The 24,225-nt window shown below is 56.6% G+C and overlaps 1 protein-coding gene across 2 annotated transcripts; it reads right to left on the bottom strand.

Annotated features, from left to right (window-relative positions):
• Positions 1–7,796: 7,796 nt before the first annotated feature.
• On the bottom strand, positions 7,797–9,870 carry GBX2 (gastrulation brain homeobox 2). 2 transcript variants are annotated; one of them, XM_061206132.1, is made up of 3 exons: positions 9,344–9,870; positions 9,020–9,040; positions 8,212–8,320 (listed from the first exon to the last, which is right to left on the bottom strand). In XM_061206132.1, exons 1-3 carry the CDS (start codon positions 9,868–9,870, stop codon positions 8,212–8,214), a joined length of 657 nt encoding a protein of 218 aa, XP_061062115.1. The 2 variants fall into 2 exon arrangements, with proteins under 2 accessions (XP_061062105.1, XP_061062115.1); XM_061206122.1 differs by lacking the exon at positions 9,020–9,040 and having other exon boundaries at positions 7,797–8,320; positions 9,348–9,870.
• Positions 9,871–24,225: the final 14,355 nt, after the last annotated feature.

The raw sequence follows: 24,225 nt of genomic DNA on the forward strand, positions 1-24,225 counted from the left end.
TTGAAGAGGTGTCTCCTGCTGCAGTGGTCCCCAGCCCATTCAGCTGTCTCCTCCCCACAGACTTCGGGCCCCTTGAGGACAGAAGGTCCCGGTGCAGGACTTGAAGCCCGTTTACCAAGTGAGCGAAGAGGGTGCTGCGGACTCCAGGCCATCTCCACAAAGGACAGGGTCGAGCAATGGCCTCAGCTGCGGCAGGACAGACCTGGGTTGGGCAGGTGGAGGGGCTGTCACCGAGGAGCCTGAGGTCACACAGCAGACCCCAACCCAGAGGAGGAGCCGCAGAGGCAGAAGTGTCCATGCAGCCCTTGGTTCTGTCCAGCCTTCAGCTGGGGAACCTGCGTCTGTTCGGATACAAATGGAAACAGTGGCTAATGTTGGCTCACTGTGTGCCCCAGCTCTGCCCAGTGCCCTTTGCCCACATCAGCTTTGGTTGGAGAGTTAAACCCACAAGCGTGGGAACCCAGGTGTTCTGCATTCAAAACTGTGCCCCGAGGCCCTAAACAGGCTGTGCCGTGACCCTGATGTTACCGTGCACTTCATCTGTGTTTCATCATAAACCGCCCCAGAAACCAAGACGTCTTAGAGTTTGGAACCTTGTGCCAGGTCATTATGTGAAGGAACAACGGTTTAGATGGGGGAAGTGGTTTGGCCAAGGTTAGCTAAGGGGAGCTCCTATTAGGATCTGACTTCCCTCCAGTGTTCTTTGCACTGCTCTGCGTCCCGTCTCTGGAAGATCTACCCAATTTCATCTAAAGAAGACGGACTCTTTATTTGAAGAGAAAGGGAAACTTGAAACAGGGCCAGGCATCTCCAGCCCATCCTACCATCCCATATCCAGCAACAAGGGTGCTCGAAGCTCTGACTCACCAGCCCTTCCCCATGACCAGCCTTGCCCCAAAAGGCCAATACCTGAGCCCTGGCCCCCGACTCAGGGGGCTGCTGTGTGTGCCAATGGCCTTGGCCTCAGCACCCAAAGATTTTGGCTGGAGAGATCAGATTTTGGAGTGATCCAGGGCCCACTGCAAGCGACAGCCTGACTGGAGCCACGTCCCTCAGTCTGGCTGCTACATCTGCAGACAGGGAGCCTCCCCCTGTGTTCCCAGTAACTGTGAGCTGAGTGGGCAGGTAAAGCACTGGGTACAGGGTGGTGGTGTCTTTCCCGTTCCTACGTGCACCTTAGGCCCCAGCTACCTGGCTGGCCCTATGGGCGAGGTGCCCTAGAAACTTCCATACAGAACAACCTGGCCTGGGTTCTGAGAGCCTGGGCTGCACCCCGCCTCTGCCTGCAGGGAGGCCCAGTCCAAGCTGCGCTGGGGGCAGCCCCTCTCGGTTTCCTTCCGCGCTGTGGCCGGGCTGGGCTTTTGTCATTCAGAGCCCGGGCCGCGCTCCCTCCCTGGGGTCAGGCGGCCACTTGCAAACCCCCAAGGCGCTCAGCTTGCCGCAGGGTCCCCGCCGCCGAGCCAGGTGCGTCTGCGGAAGTCGGGCTGGGGGCGCGGAGAGGGGGGACGGGTGGGCTGAGGGATCTGAGTCGGCCCGAGCGCGGGCCGGGGGGCCGACTTAATGGGATCTGGTCGGTGTAATCTCATTTCAGCTTTTGTCATTCGGGCGGCCGAGGAGCCCGAGCTGGGGGGCCGAGCCCTTTAAGAGGACGCGCGGCCACACCAGAGCGGGACAGGCATGACAAAGGCGCGGGATGCAGTGGCGGGAAATAAAGAGATGAAGGCTGGGGGGTGGAGCGCCCAGCGTGACGTCTGCCCCCCAGGCCGGGCTCTGCCACCGGCTTCTTCCCGGGCCCTAGGCAGCTCTCCGGCCGCGGGCGCACCTTTGAATGGGCCCCCAGCTTGGGACTCCGGGCCCGGGAGCCTGTCCCCGGCAAGGTCGCGCGGGGCAACCGCACGCGGGCCGACGGCCTCCCTGCCTCCTCGGAACCGCGGGGTCGGATCGCGACCTCCTTCCTCTCTCCCTCGAGGCCTACGGGACGCGACGGTTCGGGCAGAGCCAGGGTCTCCCCGCGCTTTGGCCGGAGCTGCGCCGGCCTCATGTTCCTCTCCCTCGTCCGGTGTGTGGCCCGGCTCCGGGCCGGGTCTGCTCGGTGGGAGGGGGGTAGATCCGGCCCCCCAGCTGTGTGTGTTGGGGGGAAAGCTCCTAGAGGAGGAGGCGGGGGTGGACCTCGGGGGCGGGGAGGGGAGCAGCCCAGAGTCCAGACCCGGGAGAGCTCCAAGGCCGGCGTTGGGTGGGGGGAGGACGCCATACCAGAGATCAGAAAGGTTAGGGGTGTGTGCGGAGAGCTCAGAGGTCAAAGGGGACGCAGTGCGCTAGAGGGTGGGAGGTGAAGGCCGGAGACCAGACCCGGGGGCCTCCACGCGGTGGGACAGGAGTGGAGGTAAAGCTCCGAAGCGCAGGCCCGGCTTCCCGCGGGGGAAGGTGCAGTGCGCGCCCCGGAACGGCTCCTCCAGCGGGGTCTCGGCTCCTCCAGCGGGGTCGGACTCTTGGCTCTCCGCGATCCAGGAATTCCGAGAAACTCAGCAAAGCGGGCTTAGACGTGAGAGGGGAATCGCACAACTACACACATGCTAACACTCTCCGCGCGCTCACACACCTGCCCACACTCACACCCTCGCTCATCACAGAGCCGACTCTGCGCGGAGGGACACCCTCGCAGGCAACTGGCTCAGAGCTACACATCTGAGCGCCGGCTGGAAGGGCTGGGGTCGAGGGGCGGCATTCCTTGGTCTGGTGGGGCGGTTTTTGGAATCCAGACCCGGCCTTGATGCGCAGCAGCCCCGGTGCCTGTGGCGCCTCTCGCCCCACCTGCACGGAACTTCGTAGGGCTTCCAGAGTCTCGGGCCTCTCCTCTCCTCCCCGGGCAGAGCCGGCGGTGCGCGCCCCACCCCCGATGCAAGCAGATCGGTCCAGAGTGCTGGCAGGAGACCCTGGGCCCAGTTACCTTGGTCCGATGCCCATCGAAGGGAATGTGCTCCCAGACCTTTCCCCAAAGCCAGAGAGGGTGGAAGTCAGCTTAGGTCTCTCACTTCTGAACTGTTCAAATCGGCAATCAATTTTTATGATGTAATTTATAATTTATGCAGGTTGTCTTCATACATATGGTGTTGCTTTTGTGTGTCTGGGTTTCAGGTGCTTTATTACTCTGACGGTGTGATTTGCATTCATGTTCGGTTACCAAGATCATATTTCTCCTGTTTACACCATAAGGGGCCGAAATGAAGATTAATGCCACCTCCCTTTGCCCGGCAACTCCTTCCCGGTAGACCCCAGACCTCGGCTCCCCTCTAGACCTCAGAGCCCGGCATCCAGCTTTGGCAGAAAGAGGCCCCGCTGTGCCCTGGCTGTGTGGGAAGACCTGGCACATCAGAGGGTCCAAGTGGACCACCTGTTCCCGCTATGCATGCCTGGGCAGAGGCCTGGGGTCTCCCGGGACAGAAATAGGGGCACATACACAAAAGCATCCTCGCCAGGGAGGTTGAGCGCGGGCACGCCACTAGGCCGCGTGGTCACCCAAGCCTCCTGCAGGTGACAAGAGAAGGCAACCGACTCTGCGGCCAAGGCCGCGGAATGCGCGGCGCTCCAACCACTAGAGACCCCTACTCGGGGCCGCCACAGGGAGCTGAGAAGGCCCCGAGGCGAGAATCAGGCGGTGGCCAGATCCTGAGGCCGCCAGAGTATCCCTCCCGGCTTCCTGCGCACCCAGCAAAACCCTCTGCCAAGGGGGACAGAGCGCCGCTCTGCTTGGGACCGGCCCGGGGCCGGAGGGAGCGGCCCGGAGGCCCTGTTCTAGGCTTGCCAGACACAGCTGAAATGATTAAGCCAATTAAGCTCGAACAAACAGACGCAAGACTGAGCGGGCACTGACCCTGAGAGAAAGGGTGGAATGCAGGTGCTCCGGCCAGCTACACGCCTGTTGCCGACTGGCCGGCGCGCAGACAGCCGTAGAATCGGGATGGTTCCGCCAGGCATACCTGGTCTTGAGAGGCCTAGAAGGCCACCCCACCTCACCTCACCCTCACCCCCTTTAGCTGAAAAGTCCCTGCGAAATACCACCCTGGGGCTGAGGACTGGGTGGCAAAAACTGGGCGCAGAAGCGTGTGCTGAGTCTCAAAAATTCCAGCACGGGGCTGGGGTGGGCAAGTCCAAGCCCTGGTGCTCTGGGGGGTTCTCCCAGCCCCAGCAGGGAGCAGGGGCAGGAGGTTGCTTAAGGCCCAAGACCAATCTAAGAGGGCCCTGCCCCCAGAACATGGAGACGTGGCTGCAGGTTTTCAAAGTACCTTCAGTTCTGCAAAGGCCAGGGGCACCCAGCTCCCCGAGGCTAGGGGCTAGGGCTGGGGCTGGGTGACTATTCCTACGCACCACCACCACCCCCCCCCCGCCCCCAGGATCCCTACCCTGGTTGGTGGATGCAGAGTGCGGACAGGCTCCAAGAGCCCTAGCGCAGGGAGGGGGTGGGTGCAGGTCCGCGGCGCTCCCAAGCGTAATTATTTGATCTGCAGATGTAAGTGGGATTTATTGTAACAACAAATATAGTGATGTCAAAACCCAACCTTGGATTAAAGCCGGCAGCCAAAGGGGAAGTGTATTAATTTCCAACAGCATCTCAGGCCAGAGCCTATTAGAACAAGCTATTCTTCAGGCCCCCCCATCAGAATTAATCATTGGGAGTTAATTTGAAGCTCAGACAAGTTGCTGTTAATTTAGTGCAGAGAGGACGGGATGGAATAAAAAGCTGAGGTGCTGGCCGAGCCTCGTGGGTCTCATTAATCAGCCAGCTGAGACGGCCTGGCTTGATTACAATTTGCAAAAAAATTCATTAGGGCCCGGGCGATTGACAATTTTTCTCTCTGCCTGTGATGTGACTCATTAGGCAGCCAAATGAAAGCCATGATGACGGCCATGATGACAGCGGCCATCAAGCGCCGCTTGTTTATCTTCCTCCCCTCGGCCTGTCTCTCGGGCCTGGGCCTCCGCGCTGGGCTCTCAGGGGCGCCCGGTGTTAGAGGTTGGGGAGGAGGGAGACGGAGCCCAGAGAGGGCAGGGAGGCCCAGCGGTGGCCGGTGCCGCGGTGTCCACCAGGCTAGGGTAGCCCCAGGCCCTCTACTCCTCCTGCTTCCAAAGGCCAAGGACCAGCGCAGCTGGGGTGGACCTGGGAGCTTGAGCCCCACCATGAGGCTCCCTGAAGGCACCCCCCTCCTTGCTAGGGAGCTTCACTTTCCCCCCAAGGTTTTTGAAGCCAAGGCTTTGGGCCCCTCCACTCTGTGCCTCCCATCCCTACCATGGGCTTTTGGAGAAGGTGGGTAGGGGTTACACCTGTTATGGTGCAAGGGTACGTGGGATGGGGGGCACGCCAGGATCTGCGGGGAGTGCCCTGCTCTCAACACCCGGGGTTCCTTCCCCAGACCCGGAGCGCCAGGTGGGGGCGTCCCCGCCGCCGAGGCCGCAGCCCCCCAGATCCTCAGGCCCGGACTCTGCGCCACCGGCCGCGGTTCTGCCAGGGGCACATATCCGGCCTGGGGATGGACAGGCCCGGGTGTGGGGGGCGGGGACGGCGTCTCCACGGGCCTCCATTGCTGCGGCGGCGGCCAGTGGCCAGTGCGGACCTGCCGCGAGCAGATGACGCCAACGGGCGACCCGGGCGCGATCATTGGCGGGCTACCGGCGGGATCGGCGGGAGCGGCGGGGCCTTGGGGACCGTGCGCCGGGCAGGGAGCGGCCCGGGCGCACTTCCCACCTCAGGCCCCAGGGCGCTGGGTGGGGGGCAGCAAGGAGCCTCCACAGCTCTCCGCTCCCCGCAGAGCGGACTGAGGCCCTCGGAGGAACGGCCACTCAGTATCGATGTGCTCAAAATCCAAGCCCGGGCCATCTTCTGTCCCTGGAAATCTTGGGAACGCGGCGGAAATCGGTGTCTCGGTCGCGCCCGGCCCTCACCTCGCGCCTGAAGTTCGGGCTGAAACCTCGGTCCCCAATGCGCCTCCGCCGCGCAGAGGTGACGGGTCGTAAGCCGTATAAATTAAGTCAATATTAGTATTGACCCACGGCGATGGATTTCGCCTTCTTGGACCGAGAACCGCGGTGAGCGAGGCGCGCGGCTGCTTCGCAATCCGTTCCCCGGCCTCCATTCTGAAGGCTGAGGCTGGCGAAGCCGCCGGCTTCTCTTCGCTCTTCGGGCTGCTGGTTTGGTGGCCGCGAGGGCTCTGGCACCGCGCCCCTGGGTCACCCGCGGCCTGTCCGCGGCAGTCTGCGGAAGGCCTGGCCGCTCGCGTCCGGCCGGGCGCTTCGGGCCGGGAAAGGAGCAGCGCGCGGAAGTGGCCGGGCTCGGGGGCGCGGTCCGCGGTGGTCGGGGAGCGGGATTGGGAATCCGGACACGCCCCTCCCGCGCCCTGCCGGCCGCGCCCCCCACCCCGAGGAGGGGGAGGGCCCCAGCTCTCACCCCCAGCCCCGCGGACCGGCCCCCCAACTGGCCGGCGTTCCTCGGGGTGGGGCGGTGGTCGGGTCCCGCCCCGCTCCGACCCCGCCCGGAGAGGGAGGTGCCCGGCCCGCGGGCGTTCACAGCCCGCCTCCGCCTCCGAGCTGAGCGCTGCCGGGAAGCCCAGCTCGGCTGGTTGGGTTTCTGCTCCTGTCGGAAGATCACGCCCGGAGGCTGATTTATGAGTGCTCGGCCCTGCCCCGCGAGCGAGCACCGCTTCTTTTCGGGTCCGGGATGTTTGTAAGGAAACGCGTTCCCTCCCCGGCTGTCGTCGATTTAGAGAATCAGGAGTTTGTGCAAAGCCACCCATACCCGCACTCACTTTCCCTCCTCCGGCGCCCACCTCCTCTGGCCAAAGTTTGCCAGCCTCCTAGGTACTGGTTAGGCTGAGCAGAGGGTAAGATGTTAGATTTCTAAGGTGAAAATTAGGTTTGCTCAAGTTGATAACCCAGTTGGAGCTCTTGCTGGCCTATTTCAAACCTGGTGAGGTGCTATGCGGCTCATGTCCGGCCAGCTTGAGGAGGCCCTGGACACGGGGTGTTCATCCAGTACTGGTCTCAGACCAGCTGCCTGGCCACACGCCGGCAGGCGGTTCCCTCTAAACAGTCAAATCTGGACAAACATATGAGACCCAAGAATTGGTCTTTTCCCTCTCTCTCTCCTTTTTATTATTCACAAGACTGAGATTGTTTTAATGTCATAACTTATACGAAAATAAGCTACATTGAAATAAATTAAACACAACGGAGACGTACTTCAGACATGGCTCATAGGATATGCAACCCCAGGAAAGAAAGCCAGGCAAAACCAAAGCAAAGCGAATTTCCAGGCTGCCCCAAAACGTCTGCTTTTCAGTCAACTAAAAAAGCCAGAATAGAAACAAAAATTAAGTGGAGACCCCAGTGTTTGTTCTTGCATGTGATGTCTACCTTTGGAAAAGTATGGAAAAGTGGCTGCTATGCGTGGCAGGTTTACAGCAGAGGTTTTGTTCTCTTCTGGAATGTGGCTGGAGGACATTACTGGGTAGTTGGGTCCCATAATTTTCAAAATACAGCAGCTGAGATCCAGTCTATATAGATATATCTAATGTACAAAGTAGGATAGTATAATAAATATTTAGTGTGTCTTCAGGTGTAGCTGTAGCCCCTTCAAAAGCAGTCTTTCAAGCCTGTTTAATGAATATACTCTCAATTTGCTTGGGATGTCCGAAGTTGGGGGGTGACTTTGAGTTCTGCCTCAAACACGGTGGAGTCCACCATGGGGTTCCCTCGGGCACTGTGGCTTCTCCACGGTGGTCCAGGCCCTAGCCCTCCCTGGGCCCTCAGGGTCGGGCCTGCTCTAGCTGCTGATGCTGACTTCTAATGGCGAACCTGCTGACGTGGACGGGGATGGGGACAACGATCTTGGGGTTCCTGGAGGGCTCCCCTGTCTTGGAATTGGCATTGCCGGCTTTCACCCGTTTCCACTTGGCCCGGCGGTTCTGGAACCAGATTTTCACCTGCACCTCGCTGAGTTTGAGGGCGTGCGCGATCTGTGAGCGCTCGGTCAGCGAGAGGTACTTTTTGCAGTGGAACTCCTTCTCTAGCTCGAGGAGCTGCTCGCTGGTGAAGGCAGTCCGCCGCCGCCGGTTCTTGCCCGTGGACGTGGTGCTGCCCGCGCCGCCGCCGCTCGGCGGGGTCTCCTCCAGCGCGTGGCCGGGGTCTTCCTCCTTGTGAGCCGCCTGGCCAGTCAGATTGTCATCCGAGCTGTACTCCAGATCGCTCTCCAGCGAGAAACTCTCCTCCTTGCCCTTCGGGTCGTCTTCCACCTTTGACTCGTCTTTCCCTTGCCCTCTGACAGCCCCGACTGAAAGCAAAACCAAACGGCGTTTTATTACATTTCGCACACTGGCCTTCCTTTCCCTTTCCCACCGTCACTCGGGCATTTTCCCCCCTTAGCGGATTGTCTTTCTGTGACATTAACACATTGTGATTTCCTGGCCTTTGAGGGGTAGAGAAGGGGGGGGGGGCGTGAGAAAGCTCAAGGGAGAGCAGGAGACAGTACAGGCGACGGCCCTTTGCCCAGAACCATCACTCAAGGGGCCACCAGGCCTCCTCTGCACCCTCCCAGCCTCCCGCAGCTTAAGGCAGAAGTAACAGGAGGCGTGAGGGCGTCCTCTTTGTCCCCGGGGTGGGGGCTGGGTGAGGACTGAGGGGGAGTTCACGATTCATCCTGCCCGCCCACCTCCCTCCCCGCCGCCGCCGCCAAAATTCTGTGAACTTCAATTTCATCGCAGCCAGAGCGAGGGCACACGGAGGTACAGATCCCAGACCATGTCGGTTTTTGAGACAGATGATGTCGGTCAAAGGGAAGTTTTGTAGCCTTAGAAGAAGTTCCCAACGGACACCCCAGCACACACATGGGGACGCACAGCCTCCTAGGAATCCGATTCTCCCAGGCAAGCAGCAAGCCCGGTAAAGGGGTTTAATAGGTCTGGATGCCCTTCGGCACCCTCCCTGCAAAGACGCGCAGCCCAACCCCCCTCCCCTAAAGGCTGAAACCTACCCGGGATCCCAGGTCATAGCGCTGGAGATGGGGGAGTGCAAGACTCGGCCAAACTCGCCAGCAGATAAATTTGCCGCTCAGAGCAGCAGCTGGCCCGGGGCTCTGAATGCGCACACCGCCCCCCCCGCCCCCGAGCTTGTTGCGTGGCTCTAAATGCCCTCCGGAGGCCCCGCCGCGCAGCTCCGCTGCATCCTCCGGCTCCTCAGGCCGGGGGATCCGGGGCGGGGGGCGGGCGGGGGCTCGGCCTCACCCCCTCGGTCCCCGCGGGAACACGGAGCTGGCGCGCCCCCGCGCCCTCCCGCCCGGGTCGCGCGCGCCGCCGACTCACCGAGCGACGCCTGCACAGCCTCGGCCGCGGAGAAGGCAAGCAGCGAGCCCTCCTTGGCCAAGAAGCCTTTGCCGTCCTCCGCGTCGGCTTGCAGCGCCTCCGCCTTGTCGAAGTTGCCACCGCCAGGCAGCGGCTGCGGCGCGAACTTCCGGGCAGCCGCCGCCTCCTGGTGCTGGGGAGACGCGGAGAAGCCGCCGGGCAGCGTGGCCATGAGCGTGGAGGTGAGCGCCATGCCCTGCGCCAAGCTGGAGCAGAAGCTGGTGGGCAGGCTGGGGATCTGGTGGTGAGGGTGCGCGGGCGGCAGCGCCGGCTGCAGCGCGGCCTGGGGCAGCGCGGGCGGCGGCGGCGGCGGCGGCGGCAGCACCACCGGCCGGTAGGGCATGAACATAGGGTAGCCAGTGTAGACGAAATGGCCGGGGCTGGGCTGCGGCGGGCTGCCGATCAGCGAGTCTATGCTGAAGGCGGTACTACTCCCCAGCGGGCGCTGCATCATCATCAGCGACGGCGGGAACGCTGCGCTCATAGACGCGCTCGGGGGAGGCCCGCGAGAGGCGAAAAGTCCCCGCGCCGCGCCGCCACCGGGAAGCCCGCCGGGCGCCGGGAGCACAGCTTGGTGCACCGGGCAGGGGCCGAGCGGGACCCGGAGAGCAGATACCCCTCAGTCCTGGGCCCGCTGCATGCCTGGCGGGAGCGGGTGCGGGCGGTGCGCGGGTGAGGCCGTGCGCCCCGGAGTGGAGCGGGCGCCCGGGCCCCGCGGGGCTCTCTGGAGCTGCTGCCCGCCGTTTGCCCGTCGGAGCCCGCGCGCGTCGCTTCCGCGGCCCTCTGCCCGGGCTCGCAGCCGTCTGCGCGTCCGTCTGTCTGGCTGGCTGTCGGTCGCCTCCTGCGGGCCGCTGGGGAGCGCGCGAAGGTGGCGCACTTGTCTTCGGCGGGCGCCGCCAGCACCTTTAAATCGCGCTCCTCTTTCTCATTCACATTTTGCCTGCTGCCTGGCCGGGCTCCCCTCACGTGGGGCCGGGAGCCGCCGCCTATTGGCTGCGCCTGGAGTGGGCGGGGCGAAAGTGGGGCTCCGCCCCTTCCACCAGGGCTGGCCGAGAGCAGGCTGTGGACGCCACGAGCGCAGCGCGCGGCCCGGAGAGCCGGAGCTCGTGCGCCTGGCCCGCGCCGCACAAACTTGAAAGGGGCCACTGGCACCTCCTAGGCTCGAAACTCGGGGCTCGGCAGCCTCAACGAGGCCGCCTCCGAGGGCGGCTTTCGGGGCTAGCGACGGCCGCGTCTAAACCGCGGGCGTTTTGTTTCTTTGGAACAAACCTGCTGGGTGCTGCTGCTGCTCCCGGGGTCCGGGCGAGGTTCCCGGAGTTGGGGGCAAGGTCCTGCCCCTCCAGGTCCGCCCCTAGGGCGCCGGCCGGGAGCTAGCAGCCCCTGCCCGCCGCGGGGAACCCGCCGGGTTGCTCGAGGCGCCCCCGCGTTCCCGGCGGCGCGGGGAGGCTGCTGATGCCCCCCATCCCGAGCTGGGCCCTCCAGTGAGCCATCCCTTCTCATTTTTCATGACATTCTTAATCATCGCACCTATTTACACACTTTGCCTGCGCGCACCAAAATAACAGCCACGATAATTATGATAATAAAGCGAGTCCTTTATCTGCTCCATCCTCGGGGAGGAAGGGGGGAGTTGCTGTGCCTCCAGTTTGTCTAACGTGAGATTATCCTGATGAAAGCTTTATGATGTTTGCGCAAATAAAAGCTGCGTTTTGTAAATAGGCGCTAATTAAGCACGTTGAGAACGGAGGGAGCGCTCACCCCGGCGCCGCCGCCAGGTTTCCAGCGCGAGGACTCGAGGGTGCGCGGTTCCCCTTTGCCTACTGCAGGATGGAGCCGATGCCCTCAAGATGTTTCCCCTGTCTCGACAATGGTAAAAACCCAGAATTTGGGAGTAAGGGAATTGGCGGGGTTGGGGTGGGTGTTAGGAATGTTCTTATCCCCTTCACCATGATAAAAACAAAACTTTCAGCTCTTGTATTCCTTTTTAAAATGGAATCCTTTCGTGGCAAGGGCAGACCGTGCAAAGCGCGCCAGCGCGCGCGGGGCTTCCACGCGCCTCCAGGGCCTCGGCTCCAACTTCCCGGGTCTAGACGTTCGCCCGGAACGGCCGACAAGCACTGGACTCGGGAGGAGAGGAGAGAAGAGCACTGTTACGCCGGTCATTAAAAATCAGCTCACGCCAAGGAGCTAGTGGTTGGGGAGTTGGCCCGTGTTGGACGTGTGCTATGTATCACTTACAAGCACATTTAATTGGAAGATAAAGATAAATCGATCTTTATGAATTTATCGACCTGATTCTTTGAAGCTCTTCTTTCTCGCTCTTCTTCTTTCTCTGGCTTTAACCCGAAGGCCCCCTGGGGGACGTCTTAATCCTGGACCACCTCCTCAGCCGGGAGTCTGGCCGGGGACCCACTGCCCACCCAACGGGCCCTGGAGGAGCGAGGGGAGGGTGCATCCTCGGCGCCCCGGAGGGCTGAGAAAACTCGCTGTCCCCGCCGCCAGCCGCCCTCCCTCTCCTCGCCTCCTCCCCCCGCCCCCCCACCAGGACAAAGACGTCTCCAGCGCGTTTCCCCACTCCAGGCCGCAGTAATAGATGGCTCCGGCCGCAGGCGGTTTGAAAGGAATTCATTAGGACGCTGCCTGTATTGCCTCCACTCCCTTCACGCCCAGACCCCGAGGTGGCTTAGGCGGCGTGAGGGGAAATGAATTCCCGTTGGGATCCACGGGGAAGGAGACGTCTGTGGGCTCTGTAAGCGCTCTCCCTCTTTCTCCACTCCTGCAAAAGAAGCACAAGAAGAAAAGGAAAAGAAAAAAAGAAAAATCGAAGCCCAGGGCAAAAGTCTGGTTTCTTTATGAGCATAATAAATACTCCCTCTCATTATGAGATAGTTACAGTCACACCGTCTTGGGCAGGGTTACCTTGTTTTTTGAATAATAAAGAAAAAAAAAAACGCTCGACTGCTTGATTTACGTTGATACAGCCGGGTCCCTTCGCTGCTTGACACTGGCATGTCTGTGTAAGCTGTTACTCATTTTACCTAAGCAGATTTGCCATTCACTTTGCTATTGGGGCGTAAAAATGTTGTTCTAGGGACTTCCGTCCCCTGATTACCCTCCAAGGGACAGAGGTTCCTTTGATTATTTTGGTGATAATTCCACATTTAAAGTTCAGCAAGAAGATTGAGGTCCACTGAATTATAGGTACACTTGAAATAATTTGATGGCATATTATTTGCACCCATAAACTGCCGTGGAAAGTATTGACTACAGGGGTTATAGTACTAATCTGCTTTTATTAGTGAGTTAAGAGAATTCTCATCAATATGAATTTTATTTACTAGTGTGCTTTTTCTCGAATGCAGTGCAGTCATATTTTCTCATCTAATGCTTAACTGCTTAGAAAACGACTGTTCGCGTCATAAAAGGATCCTTGTGTTTCGCCGTGATTAACGAGATTCATTCGGGGCACCTGAGCTACCTACAAAGCGTTCAGAGCGAGGGGACAGTGGATAATAAAAGCCTTTAGAGTTTTTCCACTGCTCCTCGGAGAGATTTCTGGGCAGCGAGAGACAGGTACATCGCTTATCCATCCTTCGGATTCCGACCTGCCTAGCTCGGAACTCCCTCCAACTGTAGAGCTCTCGGTGATTCAGCTCGGCCCAGGCTGCGCGGGAAAACCAGCCGGCACAGACCTTTGCAACTTTGCCTTAGGTGTCCCCTGTCCCCTCCCTCCGAGGAGGAAGAGCGAAGGATGCACCCGAGGGGAGACCTTGCGTCCTCCAACTCCAGTTAACTTCTGCGAACTTTTTTTCCCCCGGGGAAACTCCAGTCGGGATGAAGTTGGCCCAGCCCCTGGACACTTTCCTCGGCCGGTGCCAAGCTGGTGTCAAGACCGTATTAGGCCACTTAAAACATCAGACGTCAGTAAATGTGATGGTAATTAAGTTGTCGCCACGCTTCGGGGCTGTCCCAGTCAGCTTTTGCACGCAGGTGTATGGAGGCTGAGTGTAAAATGCTCAATGCACAAGTAAATGAATATTCATGCAGCAAACTTGTGTTGGCCTGTCGAGTCCAGCCCGGAGAAGGAAGCACCGTGAACCGCGCGCTTGCACGATGCCGCCAGGGTCGAGGTCCCGGGTGGTCGTGGAGAGAAGGCAGCGTGGGAGCCCCAGGTCTCCGTGGGTGCGGAGAAACCCGCGGGCTTGGCTGGCCGGGTGCTACGGCCCGCCGCCCAGTCCCAGGCTACAGGCCGGTTTCTCGGGCAACCATGTTGTTTTTATTTATAGGGACTTTGAGTGGCCTGATCATTAGGTCATTGCCGCAGCTCTTGCTCCTGGCAATAGTTGGGAAATAGCTTGGGATGGGTTTTATTTATGGGAGGGCAATTGGGATTCACACCCAGCTAACCCAGAACAGTCCCTCCCAAGCCCAAGACGCACTTACAAAGGGGTGCTTGTGTAAAATTCCCCATCAGACACACCAATTTGCAAGTAGCAGAAAGCATTGAAGCCTCATCTTTTTTAACTATTTTATTCAGCCATTTTTTTTTTTTTTAAATCTGAAAGCCCAAAATAGACTCCATGTGGTTCTAAGTGAAGTCAGCCCTTGGCTGGCTTTGAAATAGCTCCTGCAATTATGTAAAAGAGCCATTCACCAACAGAACGGAATTAAAAGGGATCTCGCCCGCTTCCCTTTCATTGCCAACCTCTCATGTTTGGCTTTTCAAAGCACTTCCAACACGATGTCTTTCTCCAGGACAAAAGGCAGAACAAAAAAAGTCCCCAAACTTGTAAATTGAACGTCAAGGGAACTTTAAACAATTTAAAGCCCATAAATAATGATAAAGGGGACTGGCAAAAAAGGCAAACCCATTCAATTAATAGAGTTTCCCAAGCAAAGATCAAGTGGTTTATAAAATAAAAGTCCTTGGTTTCATTATTCTGCTCCTTGGCCGTGCAGAAAGCAGGACCAGGGGGGTTTTCTAAAGCGCCCTGAAGAAGAAACACTTTGCAGCACCGTGTGTGCTGCGACATTCTTCTGTAGAAAGTTTTGCTTTTTGTCGCCCACCCTCAAAATAGCAGAAACAAAACCGCAAACCAGAAACGTGAAGAGTTTTTTTTTTTTTGCATTTCCTTGGAGAAGTTGGAAATTGTTCCCCGCAGGACTGCAGTCGGGGAAACGTGACCCTCACACCTGCGCTGCCCTCCCCACCCCAGCGCGGAGGAACGGGCGGAGCCACGGCCGCGTGGCCCGCGAGCCGAGCCCTGGTGGGATCTGGGGACCAGGGCGGGGAGGTCCTGCACCTCCCGGGAGCCGCGAGACTGCGGGCGCGGACGCGCCGACGGCGCACCCAGACGCCAGCTGCGAGCGCGTGGAGCTCGAGGTTCCCCCGCACCCCACGCGGGCCTCGGCTCCAGAGCCGGGGTCCAGGCGTCCAAGGGCGCAGGCAGGGGTCCTAGTTCCTTTTCAGAATAGCCCCGGAGCTTGGAGTGGGGAGTTCGTGAGCACTGAGGGTATTGGATCGCCTGACACCTTCGTCCTGGAAGCCCCGCGCCCGCGCTCACCACGCATCTCCCCGGGAGCACCCAGCCCCGGCAAAGCGGATCCTCAGCGGGGACTGAGTCCGTCCACCCCGGAGCTCCCAGGCTGGGAGGAAGAAGCATCGGGCGGAGGCCAGGCCGGGAGCCGGCCCGAGGGCTGTAGTTGCGGGGCCGAGGCCTCGGGGGGGGGCCTGGCCGCCGGGGGAGTAGCGCCCGCATCCTTCCCGCGGGGCTGGCTCGGGCCGCGCGTCTGGGGGGCCGCGCGAGTTCACGAACCGCAGGCCCGGGAGCACCGGGGAGGGAGGCGCAGGCCGCGCGGCACTTCTCACCTGCCTTTATCTCTACGCATCTGCCCCCTCGGATTCCCGCGGCCCCACCTTTCGGGGACTTCAAACGCGCCCCGCTACCCGGCGCCCGACTTTCATCTCCCCGCACAGCGGGCACTGTTTGCGGGACTTCACAGAGATGCTAATCCCGGGGCCGCGTAAACGGCGGCCCGGGAGGCGGGCAGAGGGCACCGAGGGGTGAGGGGGTGCGCCAGCCTGAGCCGGGGGCCTTGGGAACCGCCGTACTGGCAACCCTCCTGGAACGCCCGGGTCAGCTACTGTCCCCCCGCCCCCCCCACCCCGTCCCATCCCGCCCGCCTTATCCGGAAGGCGCCGGACACACTGTGACGGTCCGGGGCCGGACACAGCCGGCGTCCAGTGGATGCGGAAGTAGGAAGCGACCGATGGCCGGGGCTCAGCAGTGCGCCCTCCCAGCTTCCAGCTCTCGGGAGGAGTCCGCGTGGCCCGGGAGAGCCCGCCAAGGGACTCAGGCTGGAGCCTCTGGGGACTCCTGGGCCCTCGCAAACCAAGGCCCCAGCAGCCACCCCTCGATGGCCCCGACCCCCTGCAGGGGTGTTGTCTGTTAAAGAGGACGAGGTTTACCTAGAGTTCATCCATTTAACCCTTTGGAAACCACACTGGAGGAAGCGAGAGAGTGTCCGGATCAACTGCCACCACAATCAAGGGCGCTACTCCGACTTCAGCTTCTACAGGGACCGATAAAAAGCAGAGGTGCTCCCAGGCGGAACTGCCTTTCTCCTTTCTCCAGAGATACTTGCAAAGCAGAGCCCGGATTTCCTCTGGTTACTGCCCCCTCCGATTAAGAAACTGTGACCCAGAAAGGATATCACCGGACAGGGCAGGGCACTGGGTGTAAACAGAGGGGAGAGATGTTGGCTAAATGTGGAGGGAGAATTAGGACGGCCTCTGTTCCTCGTAACGAATCCCTCCCGTGGATTTCTGGGGGAAAGGTCACTGTAAAAAGTTCGCTTATCAATAAGCTCATCTGGGAACCTCAAGGGTAGGTATGTCTGTAACTGAACAACCCAGCTCCACGAGGTTTTCCCAGAGGACGGCTCTGACTCTCAGGGGAGGATTGACTTAAATGACAGATGTTTCCCATGGGAGGACAGGAGACGGTGTGGGCTGATGGAGGTGGGGAGAGAGCCGTTCTATTATAATCAACCATTAAATGGAACTAACTGTAGATGTGCAAGCCACTTGAAAAGGTAACCAGGAACACTTCACTTATAATAGGGCACCCAACTTACAGAAGCATGGAAGAGAAGAGTGCTTACCCCCAAACCACTGGGGTGGACCCATTCCACATTGGAGGAAAATTCCAGTGTAGATCTTTGACTTCTTGTTTGAGGGGCTTGAAAGCCACCAAGAACCAGAGCCCATGAAAAGGACAGTCAGTAGAGGCTGGCCACAGGACTCAACTCCCCCTTCCTTGACACTCAGACTCCTTGAGCCCTCACCTCCCCAGGCTTCTTTGCTCACTGACCTGAGGGTGGGTGTAAGTCATGGGCCACAAGGGGGTGAGCCAGCTTTCTGGGCATCTGTGTTTGCCAAGCTGGGACAATCCACACTGTTCCCTGGTTCGATCATACACACCCACTGTCCTCATTGCTCCTCGTCACTGCCTGAGAAGGTTGGAATCGTACCAGGAGGAGGGAATCCTTGTTTGTAGGTCTCTAAACAAACCTCTAAAACTTGCCGCCTCATGTCCCCCAATATACAACCCCTCCTTGGTGGTGACTGCAGAAATAATTGGAAATGCTGATCTCCTAGGCCTCCGAAGCAAAAGAATTTCTTTGAATTTCCTCCATTTATCATCTGAAAATATACAGAAGGCTCAATTTGCATAAGTTTGCTACCAACAATTGTATCTCCCTTGTGGGTGCAGCCTGAAGTCCCCAAACTTTAGAGAAAGAAGGAACCAAGAACCAGGATAGAGAGCAGACCTTACCCCCCCCACCCCATGTGTTTTCATTTAGGGACCAACCTGCTTGAGCATATGCAACCAGACAGGAAAATGAAGGAATGAGGAGCGCAGTTCTTCGAGACACAGTGGGAAAAACCCCGAAAACTTTAGAATGCTGTCCCCACACCTCCCTAGGGGACATTTCTGGGTTTTGTAGGAAATGAAAATATTTTGCACGGGCCATGTTGCCCCTTGTGTGTGTGGGTTTGTTGAGAGAGTGTTTTGTTTTGTTTCTGAGCGACGAGCAGAGCATTAAAGAAAGGCTGCTCATGTCTCGGTATCTAGTCTTTATTCTGCACGATGACACCCCTGGGAGGGGAGGTTATTCTCGTAGCTCCTTCACACCCATGTACTGAGGTGATTTCCACCTGCAGGGGACATTGCCACTGACACCAGCAGAGGGGCTCCGAGGCTGCTTCTGAAGGCTCCCTTGGGTGTCCCTTGCCTGCTCTGACCAGGCCACAGCAGAGCAGCCACTGAGGACAGTCACAGACCCCATAGCAGGGCAGAGGCGAAGGCTCAGTGAGTGGGCTCCTTCAGGCCGTCTGCCCCTCAGCTCTCCTCCTGAGCATATGAGGCTACCTCATCTCTTGGTTGTTATAATTTTCCCTCTGTCCTCAAGTTTCTCTCAGGCCCACTTAAACAGCAAACAAAACGAAACAAGAAAACCCCAAAAGACTTAAGAGATGAGAGACTTCTTAAAGTTCAACTTCATTCTTACCCCCAAACCCTTAAAATTCGGTTCGTTCAGTATATTGTAAGTTATTTGGAAACTTATACTTTAAAATGTAAAGAAATGGATAATTTACTGTGGAAGCAAATTTCACATTGACATTTTAATTTTAATAATCTAACAAGGTTATTTAATATCTGTAAACAGAAGTCAAATAAGTGTTATATATTAATAAATTAATGAGAGAACGACAGGAAACAGTTTTATTTAAGACTTTGAAATTTCAAAAATATTAGTGTGAAAAGCACCTTGGGTGTGTGGAGCACTCGGCGATCTAGAGTGCCGCCTATGTGTCATGAGGATAATGGCATCTGCTTTAGGGCCTGTTTCGGCTCTGCGGTTCCAAGGGGACCGAAGCGGGCTCCCCTTCTGCAGAATTAGAAGGGCCGGGGAGTCTACCTTTTTCATGTCTACAACTGCACAAGAAAAAGTCCCAATTTCTTTTCATTATAAACGTCTAGGCTACAAGAGAAGGCTTTGTCACAAATGAGGGGGTAAAAATCAGACTTGCATGATTGCGCAAGGCCTTAAGATATACGATCAGATTTTGGACGTGATCATAGAAAACCCACACCGTCTCTCTTTGAAATCCATGTAAGGTTCTCCTAGTTCTGTGATTCCTCCTGAGCAGGGCCTAGAAGCGGAAAGGATAAGAAACCCTCTGACACCTGGGCCTGAGGGGCCTGGGTGCACCGCTGAGTTCACCCCGGCCTCAGTTTTTCCATCCGCGTAATGGGCGGGAATGCCGGCTCTGTCTCATCAGCGGCCTGACTGCATTCCTAAAACGCAGATAATTAACAGATTGCTTATGTCACGGGTGGTCTGAACTAGATCGCGTAGCACGCGGTGGCAGGGCGCCTGGCCCGGAGCGAATGCTCGGGAGGGTCTCTAAATTGCAAGCACGCCCGCCAGCCCCGGAGCGCTGCAGGTGCTGGGTGGACGCGGGGCAGCCAGGGCGGCAAGCCTGTGCGCTCAGAGCGAGAGTATCAATTTGAGGCAGCCTCTGATCTCAAGACTCTTGAGCACTGAAAACAAAGCACCGGCCACCAATGGATCAGGATGCGGGCCGGTATTTAACGACACACGAGGCCTCCCCCGGGAGGAGAGAGGTCCCGAAGCGCCACCCCTGCGTCGGCGCAGCTTGTCTCCGACAGTCGCCGGCCCCGGAGCGCCCCTCTGCAGTCGACCCTCATCACCAAGTTTAGCATTAGAAGGGCGCTAGGCACTGCCTGCCCAGGGAGATGACTTCTCTGTCATTTCAGATTATTTTACTTTAAATAAAATATCTGTAAACTGTGTTCATGTGCTAAACGAACAAAGCTCAAATACACTCCTCTTTGGGGAGGGGGTGGGCAACCCGAACACTTTGGCGTCTTGCTTCCCCCCAAACTCCATCTCCCCAGGGCCCCCATCCCGATCCCACCGCTGGAGTTTCGAACCCCGTGGGGACGCTGCGGGTGGACGAAGCTGGGGGGCGGGGCGCGAGCTGCCAGCCAAGGACCAAGGGCTGACCCGCCCTCTCCGCTCGGCAGCACTCCATTCTCGCTGCAGGACCCTGGCTCGACGGCGCCCCCTGCGGGCCTCGGTCGGGATCGGCCCCTCGGAGCCGGGGAGCCGGGCTGGAGGGTCGCCGCGTCAAGGTCTCCGCCGGGACTATTCCCTCGCACTCCCAGACTTCCGTTCTCTGAGCAGCCGGGCCTGATCTCGTTTCAGGTGTGGGGGGCGATTTTTACCGCACCCCCGGCTTGCTTTTTTTATGAAAAGGGGCAAACATCTCCAGTTTTAATGTGGCCCAATTATCTCGTTGGCACGACTTAAAATGTCTCTCTTTAATTCATTTCAATCTAGTAAATATGCTTCGGCAAGTAGCTAATTTCTTAGGGCTGTCTTCGCCTCGTCGTTTGCATACAAAGCGCGTCGGAAGTCGGCCCCATCTCCCCGTGCACGGGTCACAGGCAGCTGGGCCGCCTCCTGGGGGGCGGGGGTTGCCTGAGCTCGGCCCGGGAAGTCGCAGGCAGTGGTCAGCGATAGGGCCGGGAGCCGGCGGGGCGGGGGCGGGGGCGGGGCACCGGGGCGGGGAAGGGGACAGGCCCCCTCCCCTGGCCCGCCACTGCACCTCCCCGAGCCCCCTCCACTCTTATCTCCGGGAGGGGGCGCCCCTTGGTTGCCACGTGGGCGCGAGGGTCGGGGGCGCGTTTATCCCCAAGTGCGTTTATTAAATCGCGTCTGGAGACAGATGAACGCGGATACAGGGGCGGATATCGCAGCGCTCCGTTGAGCAATCTTCTGGCTTTAAATTCCGAGTAAAAGTCTCAAATATTCCCGGGTCAGGGGGGCGCTGTCTCATCAAAACCACTCTCGTCCTGAAACTGCAATGCAGACATTAAAGTGCAGTATTTTTCAATTAGAGCTGACGAATTCAATCAAAATTCCATAGATTAGGATGAAATGAGGCATGGGTCATTTACAGGGGAATTTAATTGCCGAGCCATTAGACAAATAGTATATTTGCCATTCCCGCGTTATCCATCATTTTCGACATCAATACCGGGGCCGCATCTCCCCGTCCCGCAGCCGCCCGGCGTCGGCTGTAAACACTCCCTTCCCTGTATCTTCTGATTATATCTGATTTCATTTAGGGCCATGGGGGATTATAAATGTTCACGCAATCAAGTTCATTAGGACTTCAAATCGCATTTCTGATTGGGATCGCTCTGCCGCTGTCCTCGGTGCGCCTTTCAAACCCCAGGACGAGGCTTTCAAAAACATCTTTTTGAATTTAAAGCTTCACATCCTTTTGTCTTCCGACGCCCCCTCCCGCCTCCCCCCGGGCGGCCTTGCGCTCCTCTGGCCTCCTTTGCGGGGGAGCAGCCCTGAGCCCCGTCGCCCTGGGAGCGGGGCTGGACCCTCACGCCCCCAGGCTCGCCTGGAGGGGGGGGGGCACGGCGGGCTGGCCTAGCAGGTCTTCCCCCCCCCCATTAGATCCCCCTCCAGGCCCACCCGGAGAACCTCCCCCGCGCGGCCACGGGGCACTCAGGATCCGGAGACCTGGGCCGGGCGCGGGAGGACCCGCCCCGCGTGTTAGCGGATCGCGGGTGGGTGCGGACCCCCAATCCCTTACCCCCGGCCCCGCGCCGCAGGTTGTAAGTGGAGCTCCGGGCGTAGCTGAGTCACGCGGCGGTAGGCCCGTGGGCAGCTACTGGACCCGACCCTGGGACCCTGAGGACCGACACCCGGAACCCCTCTCGGGCTGGGGTCTTTCACTCCAGAGACTCGGGTTGGGGCCGTAGCCTGCGGAGCAATTCTCCCTTCTTATTAGTAAACCCAGGAAACAAAGGAGCCGACTCTTCCGGGGAGAGCTCTCGACAAGAAAGGCTCAAGATATCCCTTCCAGCGCAGTTGAAAAATAATAGCGTAATATTAACTGCTTCCCATAAAAATACACTTTCACAGAGATACAGTTACAAGAAGAAAACCCTCATTTTACCCCCGTACTTTGTGCTCCTCGCTGTTAGCTGCCTCAGTAATTTAATTGGAATGAAACGTGAGAAATGTGTCATTTTTGAAGAATTTATGCATCACTTCCTAGAAATCTCATTGTGTTAACTAGGAGCCCACTGCGTTCTGTTTAGAACCCATAATCACATTTTTATGTGTCTGTACTAGGAGTTAATGTGACCTCCTGTTTTTAGCAGATAAAAAAATGTTCTTTTTCCATGACATCTGCATCAAACTCCGGCTTGCACAAAGTACTAGAAAATCCTGTTTCCCCAATGTTTCCCCAACTTACCAACTTTTTTTCAGAGCAGGGAAAAGATATGTGAATGGGAAAAGTGCCTACCAAATGAAAAATTACACACCGAATTAAAACCCTGCATTAAACATAGTCGACAGCAAACACTGCATTCTCAATCATGTTTATTGCTTACAAATTGCATTACAAAGAAATCTACTCTTTTTATTGGAGTGATTAAGCAGAGTGTTAGGACTGCAGAAATACCATTCTGGAAGATTAGATGAAGGCTGAAAACCCAGCTAGTTACATTGCAATGGTGAATGTATAATTTTGTTAAAGAACACGTTGAACACATAAATGAGGATTGGGCTGTCATTATGGCATCATAAAAGAGTCAACTTAAAATTATATTTATTTATAAACACATTGCCTATAAAACGTGCATACTTAATACAAAGGAAGTAAGCAAACCCATAATCAATATTTTAATTACGGATTTTTAAAATTATAGCAACATAATTCTATATGATATGTCACGATTCTATAGTTTTCCTATACTCTCCTCCCCTTTATCATGTGAGCTAAAATCTTGTTTTCTTCTGATTCTGGGGAGAGCCGGTTGGTGGGCCGGGTAAGACCGTTTGCTTATGGCGCCACCTGCAGGACTCCATGAAAATAAGTTTCAACGCTGGAATCCTCCCGCTGGGCTGTAGGAATTGACCTCATTCAGGCTTATTTTTTAGCAATTTAATGAGATTAATTTTTGTTTTAAATCAGAACGATACTGACAATTTCAAGACAAACCCTGGAGTTTGAAAAGCCGACTGAAAGCCAAAAATAAGACGCGACCTTGATCCTAGTTGAAACTTTGGGACCCCTGAATATCCCAAGTGCACATAGAAAATTTGACTAAGGAATAATTTATTCTTGAAATAATGGAATAAAAGATGCAATATTCCTGGTTTATCACTTGGTCCTTGGGCAGCCCTTAAAAGATGACAAGCACTTGGCAAGCTAATAACATCCGCAATTGCAGTGATTAAGCTCTCTCTCAGATGTCCGCGTCAGGACCCGTCACTGGAGCAGACCCGCTCATTCTCCAAGCCTGTATTTTACACCGTTTTTGTAGAGGGTTAAGTGTTCTTTGCAAAAGTTCAACAGCCTGCCCCATCAACATGAAAACGTAAGGGTTATTTCGGAGACGGAAATTGTGGTGATTATATACAGTTACTGGGATTAGCAAATGCTTCCTAAAGAGTCAGTGGTTTTGATTTTCTTCAAAACATGCGGAATGGATGATTGTCATGTAACTTAAAATTAAATGGATTTAAAGTACACTAATAAGAGAAGCCCAGTGCCGCCTTCAGAATTTGAAACATGACACATCACACCGTGCCATGTCCGTGCCCTGCCTGCCTGTGGGCTGTGGGTTGTGTCTGGCCATCTAGCTGTGCTGTGGACATCTTGTCCTGTCCAGGGTATGGTCGGGATGGAAAGGGGTGAAACTTCTCAGGACCATTGTTGGCAGAGAACCTCATGTGTGTATTTTTGAATTCTCCGTGGTCCGATGACAGTGTATAGTCAAAGATACTCAAAGTTTGAGGGAAAATATTCCTCTGCTATCTTTTTCCTTTTTAGTGGAAACATCATCTACTCTTTTATTACCTTCTGAATTTTGAACCATGTGAATGCATCATTAAACACTAAATTTAAAATTTAAAAAGTTTAGGTCTTATGGAATTGAGTTTATGTAATATACTCAGAGAGAAAAATAATGATGTTTAATATGAACTGTTTAAGAATGGAAAACACTTTTACCCTTTAATAAAAGAAATACCAGGGTATGTTTTGTTCACTGGAAAAGAAGACAGACAAGATAATTCTAGCTGCAAAGCAGAATGTGGTTTTGGATGTTTTTCTCAGCTAACTTACTTCTCTCCCTCCTTCCTACCTTTTCTCCCTCCCTCCTTCCTCTCGTCCTTCTCTTAGTCTTGTCCTTCTCCTCCCCTTCTCCCCTCCTCCTCTTTCTTATCTATGTGGAATTATGCAAGTCCCCTTCATTTTAGAACTTCCTGCCACATGACCCATAGGGCAGAGCTAGACAGTCATCAATACTACAAATTTTTTCAGTTATTTTATTTTTTGCTTAACAAAGCAAATTGCTAGCAGTAATTAAATTCTGAAAAACTAGGAATGAATTCCATCCCATTTGATGGTTAAGATAACCCCCAAACCACCATACTTGCCATTTTTGTCCCATGCACTCATGACCATACATCAGGAATCATTTTCAGCACATCTGGAGCCACTAGAACCCGGGTGATTCAGAACTCGTTTCTAGTGCCAGTTTATTTCCTATTTTTCTGTGCAGCAGTCACGTGCCTGAGTTGGGGGCAGGGTAAAGGGCTTGCTGACATCTTTAGAGGCCCTGTTCATTGCTCTGTTTCTGTTGCACATGGGTCCATGTTACCAAGAGCGCTACTGTACTGGAGGTACTGGAGGTACTGGACCCACTGC

The sequence above is a fragment of the Eubalaena glacialis genome, chromosome 1 (genome assembly GCF_028564815.1).
Source record: "Eubalaena glacialis isolate mEubGla1 chromosome 1, mEubGla1.1.hap2.+ XY, whole genome shotgun sequence".
Lineage (NCBI taxonomy): Eukaryota > Metazoa > Chordata > Mammalia > Artiodactyla > Balaenidae > Eubalaena > Eubalaena glacialis.